A 22118-nucleotide genomic window follows, 5' to 3' on the forward strand; every position below is an offset into this window, starting at 1 on the left:
GGGTCGCTGTACAAATGGTCATAACTTGAGGACTACCTGTATTTTTCATTCCTTTTTATCCTCTGATACCAACTGTCCAAAAGAAAGTGACTTCTTACTCTTTTCTCTCACCAGACCCTTTTAAGAACCTCCTTTTTCCATTGGTTTTCTCTTAAGTTTAAATGAGCTATTCTCTGAAATCATTTTTTACATAGACTCTTCCTCTTAAAACTAGGCAAGAGAACCCCTATCTTAAAACTAAAGTAGACATGTTGTTAAAGCAATGCTCATTGTGTGTACTTGTTTTTGAGATACCTATGAACTATACTTAGTTTGATGATGTGAACAACTAAAATGATCTGTGCTTGCAAACCGATGCTGAACAGCTTGCATTGTCTTTATTCATATGAAAAAACACTGAGGTTTTAAATAACCCTTTTATCGTCATTGTATATATAGTATACAAGTCAAAAACATAATCATGATGTTCTAAAGAGAAGCAAATAATTACCCTACAATGAGAGAAAGTCACAGTAAATTGGACATCTTTGCCCAGAGGTGAAGGCACATCCGGATCTACAACTGGTGCTGCAACAGTTGATTCACACTGATCCCAGAAAGTATATTGACAAAATACGAAGTTTGAGAGTTTCAGTGGTAGTCCTGTTGCTTCTTTAATTTTTACCTGGACAATTATGAAACAGAAATTCAGTAAACTAAAATATTTATAATTGTTTCTAAACAAGTATTCAGTTACAAAAATGCAGAAATATGTCTCAAAAAGGAAAAATTGTATCTCATAATTAGCATAGTTCTCCAGCTTTGATTCTAAAGGTACTTCTGGCACCTCAGAGCACACTGGGATTCAGACATGGCCTCTCTCTGCAAATTATTAAAATATTCGTTTATTTTCCTGGGATCATGCAGCTGCCCTCCTGAGCTGCCATCTGCAGCTACTTTGAAGGAGCTGCAGAAAAGTGCTTCAAAATATCTTTTTGGAACTGAATCCAAATTGTTGCACAGTTCTGAGAGAAGGAGAGAGAGAAGGGAGCGGGTGTTTGTGTAACATTCTGAAAGGGTCAACTACATACATATCAACATACCAATTAAAAAAATTCCTAAACCAAACAGACTTCTTACATCTCTCAAATTGGTTATCTTCACTAGCAGAACAGCAGGTTTTTCTAAAACTGACAGTGAAAATGCTGGTTGAAATATGAACATATCTCCAATAGAAAGAAAACAAAACTCTCATAAGATTAGGATTGGGAATCATTTCTGATCAAGGAACTGAACTGAATGGACTCTAGAGGAGGTCACTAGAGGCTGCATACCAGCAGAAGGTAAGGAACCCCCTAACACATGCCTGTTCACTCACAGACACATCTTTCCAGCCCTACTCTCTCTATCAGCCCAGGCAGAGTACCTGAGGGATAATTTTCCCTGCCCAGTTCTGAGATGGACTTCCTTTTTCAGTCCTGGGGCAGGGAAATTGACATATTTTTCAACCCTTTCTAAATGGTGGCAGAGAGAAAGGAATTTTGTTCCCACCCCACCCCCTTGACTACAAAGCAGAGAAAGCTTTTCTATTTCAGCGCTATGGTCAGGGGCAGGGCCTAAGGAATTATGCATCCTAGACATTGATCTTTCCCCCACCACAAGCTTCATTTTGTTTCTGGTCTTCTGTACAGATCACAATCAATCCATTATTAAAGGAAAACAATCTGAAAACCTCAGATTAACAATTCCCATATAACTGGCAGTTAACTTCACTAGAATACAGCTTAACATTTATCCCTAGAAAATATATATGTGGAAGAGCAGTATTTTAACTCTTTTCTAAAGCAGTAATACGGAAGGAGCCATCCTGTCTTTGAGAAGCAAGCTGTCCCAGAGAAAGGGAAAACAGACAAGGCTTGCTTCCAGGGCTCCACTCCACCTATTTCCTGTAGGATGGGAATCTACAGCGTGTCCTCTCTGTGTCTCTGTAGGCGGCAGGCAAAATCCAATTAGAGTAGAGAGTCTCAGGGATATTCCTGATCCAACCCATATAGGGCTTTTTAAGTAATCACCAACATCTTAAATTGAACTTGCTCCTTCAGGATGGTCCTATCTTGGAAACAGATCTGGATCAACAGCCACTTGGTCTTGCTGGAATTAAGCCCATGTTTGTTTCTTCCTATACAGTACCAAACAAACTCCAGCTACTGCATCAAGACTTTGATACCATCTCCTGCTAAGCCTGGTTGAAGATATACACCTGGTAACTTCAGCTTATTGATGATATATAGCTCTGTACTGCCTGACCTTTCCCAATGGCTTCACGTATCACATCTGTCTTAATATTAATGTCAGTTCAATTGAACCTCTAAACATTTAAAGAAACAATTTCCTACTGCAGTATTCTAAGTTTTCTGATTACCAAATTGTATTATTGAACTATCTATCCTTTAAAAACATCTGGACATAGATGATACTGCTCTTACCCTGCATGTGAGTTTTTTTGGTCTGTGAATAATTTCTCCATTATTATCCATGATTTCTAAACTTCCACTTTCACTAGAATTTTCAGAAGAATCATCTCCTTCCATGACACGTTCTGGGACAGCACCAGTGACACGCATCACTTCAACATGCAGACGGCCTACAACCTATATTACAAAAACCTTAAGATGTTAAAGAGGACCCTAATGTCTCATATCAATAATGCAGATGAGATACATATAACTATGCATCATACAACTGTATCTTCAGCAACTAGATAAAGAAAAATACATATATAAAATTTACAAGTCACATACTAGCCTTTTTAAACAACATTGACAATAAACTTGATACTACAACAATTTGTGTGTGATGGTATTTGGGAATGACCTTGGGAGACAGCAGGAAGACTCACAGTCCAGATTGCAGGTCTCCCTCCTGTCTCCCAAGGTCATTCCCATACACCATCGCAATATGTCACCATACACTTAATTCCAGTGTACATATTCACCTGTCACTAATTTACAAATTCTGAAAGAATTAATAATTTTGAAAAGCCTTTTGTATAGATACCACTTCCATTTGATATGGCCTTTAAATTAAGCATACTAGAACTCAGTGTGGAGAAACTATTTGGCTGTCAGTATATGAAATTTAGTTGATTGTCCTCCATATGTTCCACAGATGTCCTGTTGATTTGATCTCAATGGATGATTTTTCTTTTCCTCAGATTTCACCCCTATAGATCAACAACGTACTGCCTCAGACATTTTTTCCTTTAAGCCACATCCTTTGCCTTTTCCAACCCCTCACTAATAGAGGCTGCAAAACACAGCAGCACCAAATAAAGGATGAGAAACAGGCACACAGCAGATGGCAATTCCAACTGTGATATACATAACATGAACCATTATTTGCAGTTCGTTCGTTCGTTCGTTCATTCATTCACAGGACTCACATGGCTGCCTATCTCATATAATGATTCTAGGTGGCTCACAACAATCCATAAAAACGAAGACAAAAACGGAAGTACCCTATCCCCCAGACACCAGACTGAACAGCCTCCCAGCTCAACCCCCATCCTAGCTAAATGCCTGGGGGAACAGCCAGGTCTTCACAGCCCTCCAGAAAGCTAAAAGGTAGGGATGTACATTTATACAAAGATATTCCTTCACAAGCAAAGTGCAATATTTATTATGGATTAAACCTTACCTGCCCTTGTTGACTAATTATTGGTACTGCATACTGAAGCTTAACATCACAGAAAAGGCACTCCAAAAAGACATTTGCTACGCCAATTAAATTGTGATTTTCTTGTGCTTCATAAAAAGGGTCACCTCTTTTTCCTGCAGGTCTCTTCATCTATTTTTTAGAAGAAGATATGAATTTCAAAGGTATAAATGATTTACCAGGATGATTCAACTTGGAAATGATGAGCTATATTTTGTAATATATTATTTATCATATTAAGCATCAGGACTGTACATATTATTTGCAACAAAAAGTTATATGAGTTAAAAACAAACTATTTTGAATTAACGAACAGTTTATCTTTAAAATAGAAATAATAAAAACTTCAAACAATCTGTATTCTCTCCCAAACAGAGGGCTCAAGGTAGAAATTAGGATCATTTCACCAGTGAAAGACAGGATAGAAAGGTAAATAAGTAACAATAAAACATAATAATAGTCCTTCCTTATTTCTTATTGTTATGCAGGCAATATTTTTTTTTACTTTTTTTTTTTTTTTTACTGTGAACCGCCCAGGGTCCCCCATGTGGGGGAGATGGGCGGTGATAAAAATCTAATTAATCAATCAATCAATCAATCTTACATTATAACGCCCAACAAAAATCAGTGAAAGGAACGGTATTACAGAGTTCTAGCCATGTAACACGGATAGCACAGTGGACTAGAATAAACTAAGATAAACATGAATGAGGCAATGAAGTCCATACTGGGGCTTATGAAAACATACTTTTATAAATCTGATATTGGAAAAAACAGTTAAATACCTCCTGAAATCTCTCTTTCCATTCTTGATATAACTCTCTCATATCAATTAATTTGTTTTCTAGCTTCTCAATGGTCCACACCTGAGTACTTTTTCCTTTTCTTTTTACCTGAATAGCTGGTTCACTTACAATTGCTCCTCTCTGAATAACAAAACACAGAAATTTTATTTACAGTATCTATTTAATTTGTATACTGCCAAAATCTGCCAAGATATTCTAGTGATATACTGTATAATCATGAATCAACAATTAAAGCTTCTTCAGTAATAAAATATTATTTATTATTTTAATTAATTTTGATTTATATTTAATCAATTAATATAACCATAATATTAAAATATTTGATAATGTAACATTAATATTAATAATTAAGATTAATTTATTAAAACATCAAAGTTCAGTGGTTAAAATGCATTTTAAAAACATTTTTTCAGATGCTCAATATTTTATACATGTCCTGGCTAAGCAAAGACCATGCCGAGACGAGGAGAAAGTCTCTAGTGTTTTATTACTGCTACTGTAGACAGAAAATCCTACCAAACTGAAGAAGCATGGGAAAACCCAGACAGATAAACCCCAAAACTCAAGGTGGATCTGTTCTGTGTTTTTTTGAATGACAGCTCAAAGTCCCTAAACTACACATGCGTTTTCCCCCCTGAACAGGGGCCTCCTCCTACTCACCATCCGTACTCATGACAGCACATTTCTTTTTCTTTTTATATTTGAAGTACTGTCTATGTTTTCAAAAAGAATCACATGGAATAACTGTAGTTTAATATAGTTTTAAGATTCATGCATGAATACAAATCTCCCTTATTGAATGTATCACAATCAACAAATAATCCAAAGATTATTCTGGCATAATCTTTCACGGTTACATCCACTTCACTGCATGCATCACAGTCAGCTATTTGTTAGGGGAGCCAAACATGCAGGCAAAATACAGTACAGTTTTCTAACAGTCTTTTTTGCATGACCATACCAGAATCTCCTTGCGTGTGAAAAGCTGGCATGCAAGAGGAAAGCTTCTATCTCAGTGTGCCAACATTCTGTGCTCTGTGTATCCCAGATGTATTCATAGACCTGATCTGTTCTCTCACTGCATATACAAGACGTTGTCTTATCAAATATGAACTAATAACGATCACCAAGATCTTCTTAGTTTAATTTTGTGCAACTGTGATTACCTGTGGACACGTCAGTACTTTAGTACAGTACATGTGTGAATCTCTATTTATGTTTATGTACAGGCACAGTACTGGGTACAGAGACAAAAACAGTCACTCACTGAGATGGGCAGCTATAGAAATCAATCAATCAAATAAATAAGCAAGCAAGCAAGCTGTTAATTCTGGGTATACAACTATTCTCATTCTCATTTTGTCTAATTGATGCACAAAATCAGCCTCTAAATTTACTTTGAATGCAAAATTTTTATGGATTTTTTAACAGTTTATATAAAATAGTTTCTCTTAGTGATTTTTCTTACCTTTCTGTTGGCACTCAAGTTAGCAGCAGGGATCTGAAGTGTGACTTGATAATCTGTTAGCTTGCTCATTTCTTCAGCCAAAAAATTGGCTTCCCTCACTAATGCATTGGCCTTAACTATTTGTTCTCTTAGTTTTGCCAAGCTCTGTCGAAATAATTCATCCCTACGAGGGGAAACAATACATAAATATATCAAAAATGTAATCAGAAAACCAGTTTCTGATATTAGTACAATGCTATTCAGGAGATTATGTTTACTAAATTCTCAATGAAAAAGCATGAATTTGGTCACCAGATTTAGAGTTCTGATGAAGAAAACTAGAATAATCATGCATTAGGAAAGCATAACAGTACTAACGTAAATATATGTAAAATTTATAATTATATATTCAAACGAATTGCATTAAAAATGTAATCCATCTTTACAAGTATTTTAAGTGACATTATATATAACCAAGTTTTCCTGACAGCTGTAATCTATATTATTTGATTTGTGGGACATAACATGCCTTAAAGTATGTAATCTTGCCTACAGAATCTATATTTTATTATTTTACAAATAACACGCCAAAAACTTGCTTCAAAGCAAAACAGAGCTTTGTGATAAACCCAAAAGCATTATTTTCTACAGTATTTTTAAACAAATATTTAATCTGCTTTTATTCAATGATTTCTGACCAAGAAAGTCCCCCCAAATTATTCCCCCAAACTAGGATAAAATATTTTAAATGTTAGTACGTAATACTGGCATGATACAGGTAGTCCTAGTTCAGCAACCACTTGTTCAGTGACCATTCAAAGATATGATGGCTCTGAATGAGGGGATTTACAACTGTTTCTTGTAGTTGCGGCCGTCGCAGAGTCCCTGTGGTCATGTGATTGTGATTCGATGCTTGGCTGGCTTGCAATTATGATGGTCTCAGCCTCCCACGGTCACGTGACCGCCATTTACAATTTTCACTGCCAGCTTCCAATAAGCAAAGTCAGTGGGGAAGCTGGCAGGAAGTTGCAAATGGTGATTATGTGACTGCAGGACGCTGCGACCGTGCAGGGTTCACCTAACAGCAGCAACTGGAACTGCTGCAACAGCCATCATAAATTGGTATGGTCACGTGACATAAATCAGTGTGGTCACTTTATGATTGCGTTGCTTAGCAACAGAATTGCCAGTCCCAGTTACCATTTTTAAGTGAGGACTACCTGTAAGAATGAGTCAAGGCAGGTGCAGTTTCTTAGTAAATTGGAATATACACTAGTTAGAGAGGAGATTATGCAAAATAACCAGTTAAATGTAGTGAAGGCCTCAAAAACATGGAATGTGAACAACTTAATTAGCTCAGATATGAGCAACAAACTGAGTAGGATTGCCCTTTCATACCACTATTGATTCAGAATGATTGCAAGAATTTTTGCTCCACAGCTCACACTCTCAGTTATTTGTGGTTTAAATGCCCATATTCCTACCTCTCTTCTGACCAGAAGTTCACTTTCTGCTGAGCAGTCTGGGCTGCATCTGAGAGCCTGTCCCCACACTGCTGATAACGCCTTTCTGGAGAAAGCTGTTGCCGGAGCTGCTCCAGCTCACGCTCATACATTATCCGCTGCTCCTCCAAAGCACTGCGTTTTTCTTCCAAATACTGTTTCTCCAACACCTGGACTGCATTTTGTAGTGGATCTAGGCAGAAAGGGACCCACTCCGTTTTAGAAATCATTTCCAACAGGAATGCTTAATAAAGCACTATATCCTTATGAAAACCCCAAATCCTCATATGGCTTTACAACCCTAGGCAAGGACCTATTACCCCAATATGCCTTTTGGATAGTTTGGCTGTTGTTTTTTACCATAGAAAATTTCCATACATTCTTATAGCTACAATGATTTAAGGTGGAATAAAGGACATGACACAAAAACACATTACACTGAAGATGTTGCCTAGTCTGGCAATGAAATGTCTGCAAGAAAACAACAAGGCTCAGAGAGCACCAAGGACTCCACAAATTACTGTATATGTTCTTCGTTGCTATGTATCAAGACAATATACTACAGCCTAGAAACGTGTCTACTCTTGTTTGGTCTCAGCTGACCTCAACAATCATTTCCTCACCATTGCTGTTTAGCATTTTCATTATAACTTCCATCTGTGCAAATTCATAGTTATAATCTGGTTCTGAAGAGGCTTCGCTAGCTGCATCTAGATCATGTTCTTCTAGCATTTCTTTTTCAGAGTCTTTAAACCAATCTCGACGCTTTCTCTTAGGAAGATTAATTCTACATGAAAAATGAAAAGGTATAAAATTACCAACATGATTTTTTAATAAGAACTTATTACAATGAAGGAATTGTGGACAACAAGGGAAGAGATAAAACCTTGCTACAAAACACAGGAAGCAAAAAATGTGATTGTAGTCCTTGCCCAATCTACAAAATGTGAATATATAAGTATACTGCTAGCTGTCCATCAAGCCCTTGGAGCTTTTCTAAACTGTTGCTACGGGCAATCAGTTATGGAAGGCAGCCTTGCACTAACAGGAGGCCAGGATGTATTAAGGTAGTGATTCTCGAACTGGGGGTAATTACCCCCCAGGAAGGTAATTTGGGCATATCCTGGAGGTAATGGAGCAATTTGTAGCTTGCTGTTGAGTCAAGGATCCAGTTTGGGACTGTTGCTGCTGAGATGCTTGTATAAAACAACAGAGTCTTGTGGGTTTTTGTGGGGGTAGTGACGTTATTTGAGTCTGGGAAAAGGGGTAATTGGGTCAAACATTTTAAGAACCACAGTATTAAGGCATCGTTCTTCCTAGTACCAATGGTAAATGTGATAAAATATGATTTTTTTAAAAAAATAGTAAGAATGAAATAATTTTTATATCATAAAACTTTGTCTTATTTCCCAAAGTGACATTTGTTGCATTTTGCCATCAAGATTGTTTGTGATGGATGTTGCTGAATATTAAAAGCTGATGCAAGTGATAACTAATTGCATCCTAACTGAATTTAGATTGAATTAATTTCACATTCTCTTCCATATAGCTGTCACAGTATGAAATAATTAAAAAAATATCAGGTGGGCTGAACAAAACCCTAGGGATAGTTGCTGCAGCCTATATGTCACTGTCTCAAACCTAGAAAAATTAATTCTGAACTTTCAAATATATTAACTTTTTAATTAAAGCTATTCAGAATGCTCCTTTGCAAGCAAATTTTTCACTTTTAAGTATCTATACAGATGAGATAAACAAAGTAAAATCTTGACCTTGACTCCTGGAAGCTTCATGGAGAAATTCATGTTATTTTTCTTCACAGCAAAAAAGATGTGGTTTGCTACTGCCTTATTCAGGGATGCTTTTTTGACTTCACAGTCTAGCCTATGGACCTGGAATTCCTAGTGATCCCTCACCAGTGAAAAGTACTAGCCAGTTCTTCTCATGCTTAACTTTATGACATCACACAATGGTTGCCTAGGTACTGCTGCCTAGTATTATTACCGAACTACTATGGAACATTAAAAACTAATACCTAAAAAAGTGGTTGTTGCCCCATAAGATTCTATCTCCATGCCACAGCTGCGTCACAGAACACACCAGTGTGCCATTTACACATGATCTGAAAAATAAAACATATTAATAAGACTAAAATCACTCTTTAGGATTCAAGCTGTCATGCACTATTGTGGGATGCTTCAGCAAATTCCAGTCTACCAGAGAATTATTCTAGTCTGTAAGATCAAGCAGGGTGGGTACGCTCCGGGTCCTGCCGATCAAAGCACTTGCTACCCCTGGCTATGGAGGAAATAGAAGCCTGGTCATGCCTCTTCCCTCTATTTGTCCTTTAGTGAAAGAGTGGATAATCACTGCCTTTTGGCTGTGAATTTGCCCTCATTCCCCAACAATCTGGGAACGGTTCCAAATGCTCCCACAGACAGGCTATATTTAGTAAGTGCTGGATTGACCAGCCATTTCAAATCGTTGCTGGGTCACTATGATGTTAAAGTACATTGATGCAGCTCATTGCTTGATAGGCTAAATACAATTATGTAGCCAATAACCAATAAGTGTAATGTAGCACCAAGGTGACAAATCTCTCATAAATCTCTAGTGTCTTTATAGGCTGCATGCCCCAAAACATCAGCTAAGTGGTTTGATTTGATGCTAGGCTAAAGAAATACAACACAGTTTTAAATGGCATGTGATTATCTACACACAACCCAGCAAGCTGTTGTAGAACGTGTGGCTGCAGCAAAGAGAAAAGTAAAAAGCTGAAAACAAGAAAACTGCTTAGCCCATCTGGTGAGCCACATGTGGGGCAGAAATGAGTGGGCAAGGAGAACTTGTGTGGAGCTACCTAGAGAATATCTTAACCAGGACTCCCCTGAACCCTAAGATCATTGCTCTTGCTGGAAAGTGTATAGAATGTTCCTTCCAACCCCACACCCCAAAGTGAAGGTTGCAATGGAGTGGATTTGTACACATGCATCTGTGGGGCAGAATTTGTGTGCGGACGTATACATAGACAAATGCAGTCCTGAAGAACAGAAGACCGATGATCTCTGGCATATACACATGACCTGACGGAAGATATACACTATGACCTTGCACATCCCATAGAATCATACGAGGCTTCTCCATGAGGCCTCTCACTTCCATATTGAAATGAGACCTAAAAAGATATGAGAAACTCACAGGGCAGATGCTCCATCTGAATCTGATCGCTGATGGTGGATTACATGAAGTTCTACTGAGCTCTTTTAATTACAGCTAGCATTACTTGATAATGAGCAGCACCCAACAGAGGCTACCATTTTATCCACTGCTGTTTTTTATTATTCATATCTTTCTGTATTTTACAACATTTTGCAAACTAATCAGAATTTTTCTTTATAGCTTGTATATTCCAGCTGTGGGATAAATATTGTCAACAGATCAGTTACTCATTTTCTTAACTTATAGAGGATTGTTCATCTTGATTCATTAATACTAATATGAATGAAATAAAAATATTAGCTTTAGATTCAGTGTTAAATCATCAAGGACTTAATTAAGACTTTAATTCTTACTGACAAAAACATACTTGCTGCAGTACATCCCTGCTATAAAAAAATGGGGAAATAACCAATGCAGTGCATATATTTAAGTAACTGGGTCACAGGCTGTTTACTGCAAGCCATCTGCAGAAACCTAGTTTAAATCTCCTTAATGAGACATGAACTTAAGTCACTTCAACAGCAATATGAATTCTTCCAATATGCAGTTACTCTGTGAAAATAAAGTTTATTCCCCTTATAAGCCAAAAGAAGCAAAATAGACCTTTAATTCTCAGTTTGGAATATAATTTAGAAAAGTAGCTTTTGTATAACATTCCACTCTGCTCATAAATATAGGCACATAAACCAGGAAAATAATTTCAATCTCAATTTTCTCAAGCAGGTAATAGTTAGACACGATCTATTTCTTTTGTTGCTGACAATATAAATAATCTTCAGTACTTCAACTGTAAAAAACTTCCTCATTTTAAATTCATTTTCCAGTCATAAAGAAGTTAATTGCTTTTTCCATAAGAATCAACAACTGACTCAATTTATTGTCAGTTGTAACTCTATAACATAGTTTGTGCCTGTTTAGAAATCTTGGATGGAACACAAATTAAACAAAGTTTATTTAGTTATACATTTTTTCCAGTGACATGCCCCTTTGTTCTTGCCAGTCAAAATGACTAATTCTTCACCGTGCAATTCTATCATAACAATGAATACCATCTGTTTGGAATTTTGTATTGTTAAGCCTTGAACACTTCAGTGCAACAGACCCATGTCTTACAAAAACCACAGCTAAATTAGTTTTCTATATGTTTACATGTTTACAAACAGCTGGCCTTCCCTAATTTAAAGAGTAAGAATATTTGTGTAAAATCTCTCTAATGCAATCACACTAATTAAAATCTTACTGAAAAATATTTTCCTGCTTTGTTTTTGGCTTTAAAAAGTGTCAAAAGTATAACTAATGCTAAATGTGTAGGTGAACACAATTAAATCAGCACTCAACCCCAAAGTTACTGACACTAATATCTGCATGATGTTAAGCAAGCAGAGCTCCTAACTTCAGAACTACTTGGAACAATTAGGCACAAACTTTGTGAAATGTATGCACGCTGTTAAGTTTTTCTGAAGGAAGAAATCAGGAACAGGCTCAATACAGTACTAGCTAGAATAAAATGTAGCTTTCAAAATTTAGGCAAGTTTACAGAGTCTTCCTCTCTTTGTTAATGCAAGGTCCTTTTGTTTAAATTACAAAGGGTCCCAATTTTACAGATGCCCTTACCTTGCATTTTCTTTTGGTGAGAGAGAAACTTCTCCATCTAGTGCAATGTCTATCTCACAATGTTCTGGCTGAATTCCTATCCCAAATAGCTGTATGTCCTGTGAGGTATCCGCACCAACCCTAGTGTGGTCCTGATTAAGACAAATAAAGTGAAAGTAAAAAAAAATCTGATGCCTCTGTCATCCTAAGCAAACAGTTATACATTACAATGTATGTGCAATCTAATCCAAACTCCTATGTTCATATTTACTGCAAAGTGAAAATATTACTACTTGAAGTGGGTAATATTGCATCTTTCTACCCAGCACTGCCTTAAACTCATTTAACCTTCTCTATTTAGTTCCTCTATGCCTCACACATCCTGAGGGGAAATATGTCAGAAAGAGCCATTTTGAAGTCTTTGCCAGTAAGATGAGGAAGCTTCATATGCTAGCTGTTCCCTATGCCTGTTACCAGGGTTTTTTTTAAATGCTAACTGATGTGTAGGCAAATGACCCATACTTTCAAAATAAAAGATTTGCTGGATGCAGTAGGCATAATAAGCTTGCTATTTTTTCAACATCCTGTTCCACAAACTTGAATAAAAGGAAGCTTTAAAGTATTTTTAAGTATGGATTATTATTATTTTACCTTTAAATAATAAACCAATAATTCGTTGAGTGCAGGATCTGCATTTAAATTCACCAGATAGCATTTGTCTTCTCCCATCTTGATGCCCGAAGATTCAAGAGAAATACCCATACTCTCTAACTGCTTTTGTCTTTCCTGTAAAATTCATAGAAACTTTGCACTTTAATAGCTGTTAATTATCTCCATGACAACTAATTTAAATATGATGGACTGTTTCCAAAGAATCACAAATGGAAGAAATATAGCTACTAGTACTTCTCTATAAATGCTTATACAACAGTTTATGCAATACAGAGGTGGGCACTTCGGTAAGATACTATATCATTTTCACACTGGATCAGAACACTTTTTGGTATAGAGTTCTACTATAAGACAGACAGACCGACAGACACACACAGAGACACTTTTTATCAGCAGAATCACTGTTTTCCAAACTCAGTAACAGATAGAAAAGAAAAGCTAAAATTTATTTGAATCCAGCTAAAGAAATGAACTTAGAACAAATTACACAAATGTACAAGTGTTTTCTATCATTATTTTATCCATAATTTTCTGGTCAAAGAGTAATGAAACTGAAACTAAATAAACTGTATAAAACTTGACATATTTTGTTTGAAGTAAGAAAAAGCAGGGTGCTGGGGAAGAAATGGTGGACTGAAATAGCTCCATGAAAAGCGGAGCGGACAACCGCAGCGGAATGAACAGCCGGTGAATAGACTGGCTGTTTGTAATTCCTCTCCAGACAAGGAGAGGACATGAGATTGCCTACAAGTGCTTCAGATAGCTGTTCCCTGTGAGGAGACTGCAAGACAGCGATCTCAGGCGGGTTTAGAGCTCTGGGAGATGAGGCAATAGCCATCTTGCTCAAACTGTGGTTGGCGCCTTTGAAAGGACACTGAGTTTGCATACTTCCTTTTTAATCACTTTTGGAAAATGCTTGTTAACTGCTTTTCAGCTATTAGGAAGCTTTGGATCAACAGGTTTTACAGCACTGAGTGAGTTTTCTTCAATCCTTAGCAAAAGAAATTTTAACTACAAGTTTAAATTTTTTTTTTAATAAACAACAAAAAACAAAATGAATAAACAACAAAACGGTGATTAAAACTTTGATTTTAGAAAGTTACAAACAGACTAAGATAAATTTGAAATAAGATTTTGGAATTAATTGTAAAGAATCCTTCCCATAGGAAAATGCTTTTGTTTTGAATTTTTTTTAAAAAAAGATAAGACTTTAAAAAAATGACAGGCTACAAGAATGACATGGAAAAAGTTGTTACACTGGACATGCAAAAGAAACCAGCTGATTTTGTCAAAAGAAACAAAGAAAAAATGAAAAGAAATCAAGTTCTAGGACATTCTTTGAAGGGACTAAGGATCAAGATTGTTAAAAATAAAAGAAAGGAATATAAAGTTGGTTTATTTGATCAAAGTTAAAATAGATATGTTGTTATCTCTGGTAATCCTTAATGGACTTTTACTGACATCACAACTGAAATATTGAGGCTTTATGGATTTGTTTATAGATAAGAAATGGGATATGGGAAGAAGAGATCATTTCTTGTATTTGAAGAGAAGGTGGTAAGTTACTAAAATTGTTTATACTTGTGATGAAGGGGGAAGTCACTTCTTTATATATATATATATATATATATTTCTTTACTACTGTATATTCTTATTTTTTCTTTCTTTTCTATTTCTATTTTTTATTTTTTCCTTCTTTTCTGTACCTTCTACTTTTTCTTTTTATTCTTTTCTTTTTTTAGTTTGTATTAGTTCATATTGTTGTAATTGTAATCTTTAATAAAATAAAAATAGTAAGAAAAAGCACAAATCTTTCATATTCCTTCACAATAAACTACAATTCCTTAGTATTATAGTGGAACCAATTAAGAGACAATTAATAATGAACTCTAACAACTGTGGGCTTCCATCATTTTAGAACTGGTATTTGATATGGAGCATCACACACAAATCTCAAATGAAATGTGCCAAACTCTTCAACATATAAGTGTGTAGAAACTCTAGAACTGCTCAGCTTTTCTTTAAGAACTCATGCCCACAGATACCAATTTTAATACAGCTTAGAACGAACAGTTCATTTTTCTGTTATAATGAGAAATACTTGACTTCAGTATACCGTGACTACATATAGCATATATAAGCCTCAAAGCCTCTTCAACCCCAGCAAAAGTTTTCACACTGTGTGTTGTCTTTATAACATTAATGTACATTACTACAAAAATTAAAAATGTGTTGCAGCTGGAGCCTGTTTAGAAATATAAACTTAATCCATCTCAAATAAATTACATATATAATATAAAGTTATGCAATTTTAGCTTAAATATTATAGAAAATACATAAATACCTGTGCAATTTCCTCAGTTTTTCTTAATTTCTCTTCCCAGGTGATGGTTAGTTCTTTTATTAGTTTTTCAGATTCCTCCAATTTCTCCTTTAATTCTGGTGCTTTCATAGCCTTTAATATTCAAAATATACCAGTTACAACGTTCTCAACATTCCAGACTGAGTGATACAAAATATTTTCATTTCAAAATTATAAGTAAATAAATTGGGGAAGAGCAAGCACAAACATTACAAACCAAGCCACTTTCTCAGGGTATATTTGTAAAATGCACACATTACTCTTCATTCTCTTTCAAAGAATCATAGAATGAATGCTGAGTTATATTTCTCCTTCCTTTCCCACCAGAACTTCAAAAAAGCAACCTTCAACCAAACCCTTTTCTGGTACAAAGTTTATAGAAAACTCAAAATAATTAAACTTGTCTAGATGAATTTCAAAATGTAAACATATTTGTCCCCTTCTCTTATTTCCTTTTTACTCATTTTATAAACATGATTGAATAAAATAAAATTTCCATCTGCTTTACCTCCGCCTGAGAAAGTTGCTCTTTCAGCTTCTCTACTTCTTCACGTAGTTCTCGGATAACCCTGGCATTGGGATCCTCATTGACTATAGCATGATTTACTATCCTTTTAGCTCTATCTGCGTATCTCAATGTAGACAATGTTTCTTCATAATTATCAGCTGCTGGACTGATTGTAGCTATCATGGCTGTTTGGCTATTTCCTCCCAGGTTGTCCTAAAAGGTTTATTAGGGAATGGATAAAATGTGTAAAACAAAATTGAAGTATTCTCATGTCTTAAATCTATTATTTCAATCTATTCTATTCTATTCTATTCTATTCTGTTCTGTTCTTTCTTCTTAACAGACATCATTTCAAAGTCTCCTCCAACTGCAACTGATCTACTCACCCTTATACATTTTTAGCATTCAGCATGACAAGTTTTGTTGCAGTATTTGTAAAGGAAAAATACAAACCCAGAAAGAGATCTTATTGCAGTATTTCTCATTTTTTATTAAATATGCTGAAGCTTGTATACCCATGTGCAAGGTGACATGAGCGCAGTAAGTGGTATCTCTATGTTTTACCTTGAGAAGCCAGGTGAGTACAGAATCTCGGTAAGGCACAAATTTGTTTTTCCCCTTTCCTGCTGCTTGGTCTGCAAGTGATGAGATAACCAAACCTAGTGTTGAAAGGGACCTATGAGAGTAGTAAATCTGATCAGTTTGAACATGTAACATATGAGTTGGAAAAATGTATACAATTAACAATGCCTTATTTAAAAAAGCAGGCTCTGCTATATATAGCAAACTTTTTGAGTAAGAGAAATCTGTAGAAGGATAAGATGGCATTATACATACATGCAAGTTTAAGACTTCTTTATAACAAAAATGATACACAGTAACAAATCACTGGGTCCAAAATGACATCCACCTGAGAGACCTTAACAACAGGAATTACGAAATGAGGTGAGCAATGATCTGTCCAAGTTTCCACATTATATGAAACTACTTAGGACAATCATGATTAAATATGATTAATGATGGCACAGTCTGTGATGCCTAGTACTGTTGTTTTGTAGTTTAAAATTCCTTCATGTAGCATACAATAAGAAAAAAAAATGCACCCTTTGTAGTATAACACAGGCCACATTAAATAAATTCCTTTTTAAGACTTCACATTTTGCTCTCCCTTTTTGCCCAAGTAAGACTTTATTATATGTAATGTAAACCTACACAACAGTAATACATTCATGTACACATGAGCATGTCATAGAAAGGACACCTCATACACTGAAATGCATACCCTTTCATATACATATGGAAAAGGTTAGTAAGTATGATACTTGAACTAGTACTGACTTTTTCAGGGAAGGAATTGGAACAACTACAACAAACTTAAATAAGAAGAAAAGGTATCTTAGGACATCTTGAGACACTACACAATAACAAATCACTGGGTCCAAAATGACATCCACCTGAGAGTCCTTAACAAAAGGAATTAAGAAATGAAGTAAGCAATGATCTGTCCAAGTTTCCACATTATATGAAACTACTTAGGACAATCAAAATCAAATTGTGATTGTGAAAAGCTTCAGAACAATCTTTTAAAACTGGCTGAATGTTCAATCAAACAGAAAATGCAGTCCAACTTAAGTAACAAAAAGATGTACATTGGAGCAAAAGAACGCCTAACATCATATACACCCTGATGGTGTCTGAGCTGTTTGTCACTAACCAGAAAAAAGATCTTGAGGTCATAGTAAAGACCTTGACTCAGAGTGCAGAAGCTGTGAAGATATATTCCATGCTAGAGATCATGAGGAAAGGGATTGAAAATGGAACTTCCAACACTGCAATGTTTTTATTCAAATCTATGACACACCCACATCAGAAATACATTGTCCAGTTCTAACTGCCATATCAGAAAAAGGAATAATTGAAGAAGAGGGTGATGCAAAACCATCAGAGAGTTCAATCACCTTCTCAAACAGCAAAGGCTAAAAGAAGGCAACTAAGTGGGATCTATTTGATCAGTCCACCTCAAGCACCTAATGGACCCCACTGAGAGAACTTGGGGGTCTTCCTGGGGCTTTGGTGCATGGTCTTAACTGAGATTTTAGTCACTGCTTTGGGATGTGAGGGCAAAAGAGGCCTTGAGTTGAATTGCACCTGTATGGTTTCTCTATGCTGATAGATCCCAGTGAGCCCCTGGTTTTCAGAGAAACTTCAGCTGATGAAGTGACATAAGAAATGCCTAGAGTGCCACTGCAAGGAGATGAAGAGTGAACCTGACCAAGCACCAGTAAGGGCCTTTCTTAAGGATTACCTTGTGGCAATATGGGTGGCAAAATGGAATTATTTTTTCCACCCTTACTGTGTCCATGGAGAGCTAACTAGAGATCCTGTTTAAGGTGACCCAGGGAAATATCTGCTGTGAGGACTATTCTAGGCATCTATCAATTAAAGGCATTTGGATTTGCTTGGAATTGGACTCTGGCTCTGCAGGTCCTATGAAGTTACCTGAGGAATCGTCTTGCCTGATTACATGGGTAGAGTTTGAGCATGCTGATTTTCATGAAGTGAACAAGGCCCTTGAAGTTCTGAGTACAGCCACCTGAGTACAGGTTTTAGATCTACATCCCTCCTGCTTGGTTAAGGCCTCCAGGGAGGTGACATATGGTTGGATCTATGTGATCCAGAGCCATTTTCTCTGGCTTGAAAGAGATGGCAATTTGCCCTCTCTTCAGCAGGCCACTGCCAGATCCAAGAGACCTCAAAAATTTTCCCTTTCAAGAGAAGGTGGTTGGCATGCAGTTCCAGAAGGCCCTGGAGGAAACAGATTATCTGGATTCTTTTCAGTCAGGCTTCAGATTGGTTACAGCACTGAAACAGCATTAATTCTATTTATTAATGACCTTTGGCAGGATCAGGATGGAGATAGAGGTAGTCCTCATTAACAACCATTCGTTTGGTGATGGTTTGGACGTGTAACAGTGCTGAAAAAAACTGACTTATGACCGGTCCTCACACTTATTGTTGCAGTGTCCCTGCAGTCATGTAATCACAATTTGGGCACTTGGCAACCAGTTTGCATTTATGACTGTTGCAGCATCCTGTGGTCATGTGATTGCCATTTTTGACCTTCCCGGCTGGCTTCTGGCAAGCATAATCAATGGGGAACCATATGATTCACTTAACGCTTGTGGTGATTCACTTAACAACTGCTGCAAAAAAGACTGTAAAATTGGGTCACATTTGCTTAATGACCGCTTCACTCAGCAACCAAAATCCCAGTCCCAATTGTGCTTGTTAAGTGAGGACTACCTGTACTGCATCTATCCTGGCCCTCCTTGACCTCTCAGTGGCTTTCGATACCACCAATCGTGGTACCCTTCTAGAGTGGTTCAGAAGGATAGGAGTGGGAGGTATGGTATTGGGGTGGTTCTCCTCCCTCCTCCAAGGCCAATTCCAGTTGATGTTCTGGGGAGGGGTCTCACTGTAGGCCCCTGCTTTGTGAAGTGCTTTAGTGCTCTATCCTGCTCATATTCAACATCTACGTGAAACAACTAAGCAAGAGCATTCATCAATGTGGGTTAAGGTCTCATCAGAATACTGATGATACCCAATTATATCTCTGTCCCAGGCCAGCCATGTGATGCTGGCCAAGGTTTTTTCCCAGTATTAGGAGGCTATAGGGGTCTGGATGGAGAAGAACAGGCTTTGGCTCAACCCTGGCAGGACCAAGTGGCTATGGGTTTCAGACTTCCAAGATCTTGAGATTGGGATTGCATTCCCCCAGACAGTGTTAGTATGCAACTTGGGGTCCTCTTAGACTTGCGGCTCCTGTTCAAACAGGAAGTGGCAGCTGGGGCCAAGAGGGCCTTTGCACAAATTTATTTTGTGTATCGATTGTATCCATTTCTAGACCAGGAGGCCTTATTCATGGTCACTTAGTCACCTCCTATCTGGACTATTGCAATGTGCTCTACATGGGACTGCCCTTGAAGCGTATTTAGAAGTTTCAGCTGGTCCAGAATACCATTTCCCGTCCATGATTATGCCCTTCATGACTTGTCTCTGCCCATCTCACGAGAAGGCATGCTCTGGGTCCCCCCATGAGGTAGTGTGGAATCCTGAAAGTGTGCCTTCTCTGTCACAGTGCCTGCCTTATGGACACCATTTCCCCTGAGATCTGATGGCCCTGTCCCTGTTGGTCTTCTGTAAGGTCTTAAAGACCTGGCTGTCCCACCACCCATGCCTTGGGCCAGAATGTTAGGTAAGCCTGGTTTGTATGACTTACATGTGGGGAAGAGGGGTGGAATCAGATCTCAGTGCCATTGTATGGCATTGATTATTGTCATTTATCTGTGTGATTGTTGATGTTAAATTGTTATATGTGAGAAGGGAGACCATGTGTCTTAAATAAATGCATAAATAAATGATCAAAGTGTATAAAATCATGCATGATATGGAAAAAAAGGACAGGTAGAAGTTTTTCTCTCTTTCTCAAAACATTAGGTTCGGAAATCGACTAATAAAATTGACTGTGAGGAGGAATGAACTCACCACCCAGAGTGAGCAGGCATTTCTCATTCCCTCCTGGGAACCAGCACTTTGGTGCTGCCTGGGAAGGAAGATTAAAACAGCCCCACCCCCTCCTTAATTGGAGAATTCGTTACATAAAACAGATCAGAAATCAAGCATGGGTGTGGGGAAAAAGGAGTCAAGCCAGAAAGACAGCAGAGAAGTGGGGAAAAAGCATTCAACACAGAAGCAAGGAACTCAGCGGCAGTCCCCAGACAATGAAGAAAACTACAAGTCTTAGAGCCCCAAGACCTGCTGAGATGCGGAGCTGAAAGACAGGGGAATAAGAGCTGACCAGAGTCTACAAAAGAATTGACCTAAAACAAGTCCACTATGTGCAGCAGATCTGGCCCAGAGCTCCAGAAAGTGAGGACTGTGAGTGCTGGGGGTGGGGAGGGTGTAGAAAAAAATAATCCATTGGCAAGTCTACAGAGGAGTGGAAAGGGTTTTCAAATGAGACTGCCACAAGAGCTGGGGGAAAAGGAAAGACTTAAATTGCTAGGAAACAGTTAAGATAGGAAAACATAGTGCTACAAACAGAGAGAACACAGAGATAGAAATAGTTGTAACGGTAGCAGGAAGATGCTAAATTAAGATAGGTAGGAAAACAGAAACAAGCATAGAATTAGCATTAAGAATAGAAGTAAGGAACAGGAGTTTAATTTTCTATAATAAAGCAGCTTTTGGTGGGGGGGAACCTCCAAATTCGTCTTTGTGTCTGTGATCTGTATCAGCTTAGGAAAACCCTAACCGACTGGAGGTAGTTGTAAAACGGGAAAAATGTTTTGCCTGTCATACAGCATACGATTAGCCTGTGGTATTAATTACCAGAAGACATGAAGGTGAAAGGTCCCCTGTGCAGGCACTGAGTCATGTCTGACCCTTTGGGGGGACACCACTTTCACAACATTTTCTTGGCAGACCATAGCGGGGTGGTTTGCCATTGCCTGAATAGTCACTAATATCGCTTTAAAAGGGGATACCTGGATAAATACACAGGTATACTGAGGGCTATTACTTTGGAAGCCTCAACATTGCCTCCAGCTAAGGGGTAGTAGCAGGCCTCCAAATATTGGCTGTGGTGGAACCACAGCAAGAGAAGAGTAGACATCCGCCTACAGCTTACGAGCCTCCCAGAGAAACGAAGTACTGTAGTGGACTAAGAACAGCCTTAGCCTAATCTAGGAGGGTTATTATTATGTCCTTAGAACTAAACGAATACTAAAATCTGCTACAAACATTCATTAATTCAAGTTTAATTACTGTCACTGACCTGAAGTATTTTCAGGTTAGATGAAAGGATAATTAGGGAAAAGAGCTTTTAATGACTTGCTGTCTCATCTTGCAAATAAATTCAACATGAAATCAAAGTTCAAATCAAATCCTAAACCTAACCATTTGGAAACTCAAAGAGTTCAAGAAGTTCTGGCCTTTTTGCAAATGCTATGGATTACAACACAAAACTGCAATCTTATACACATTTATCTGGAAAAGTAACCTGTGGGCTCACTGGAACTTATTTCTAGTAAATATACAGTACAGAGGATTATACTCTGAATACATATGGTTGATCAAATTACTGGGTAAATGCCCCAAATAGTGGCAGAAACTGCAATCCAGTTTTAAGTCCTGATTAAAAAGTTAACACTGATCAAAATGTTGGACCGTGCTGATCCAGATAAAATGGTCTATCACAACCAACCCAGACACGAAGAAGCAGGGAGGTTTTCATACAAGACAGGGCTGGAAGAGC

General features: G+C 37.4%; 1 protein-coding gene across 5 annotated transcripts in view; it reads right to left on the reverse strand.

Annotated features, from left to right (window-relative positions):
* Positions 1-22118, reverse strand: part of KIF13A (kinesin family member 13A) — a 72195-nt gene that overhangs the window by 28718 nt on the left and 21359 nt on the right. For all 5 annotated transcript variants that reach the window (XM_063298944.1, XM_063298942.1, XM_063298943.1 and 2 more), the window contains exons 10-22: positions 16367-16478; positions 15803-16015; positions 15277-15387; positions 12912-13046; positions 12282-12412; positions 9484-9570; positions 8072-8235; positions 7431-7641; positions 5968-6130; positions 4479-4619; positions 3676-3825; positions 2466-2630; positions 491-664 (exon numbers count right to left, since the gene is read on the reverse strand). In XM_063298944.1, coding sequence (XP_063155014.1) covers positions 491-664; positions 2466-2630; positions 3676-3825; positions 4479-4619; positions 5968-6130; positions 7431-7641; positions 8072-8235; positions 9484-9570; positions 12282-12412; positions 12912-13046; positions 15277-15387; positions 15803-16015; positions 16367-16478 — 1957 coding nt within the window. The remainder of the gene's footprint in view (positions 1-490; positions 665-2465; positions 2631-3675; positions 3826-4478; positions 4620-5967; positions 6131-7430; positions 7642-8071; positions 8236-9483; positions 9571-12281; positions 12413-12911; positions 13047-15276; positions 15388-15802; positions 16016-16366; positions 16479-22118) is intronic.

The sequence above is a fragment of the Candoia aspera genome, chromosome 3 (assembly GCF_035149785.1).
Source record: "Candoia aspera isolate rCanAsp1 chromosome 3, rCanAsp1.hap2, whole genome shotgun sequence".
Taxonomy (NCBI): domain Eukaryota; kingdom Metazoa; phylum Chordata; class Lepidosauria; order Squamata; family Boidae; genus Candoia; species Candoia aspera.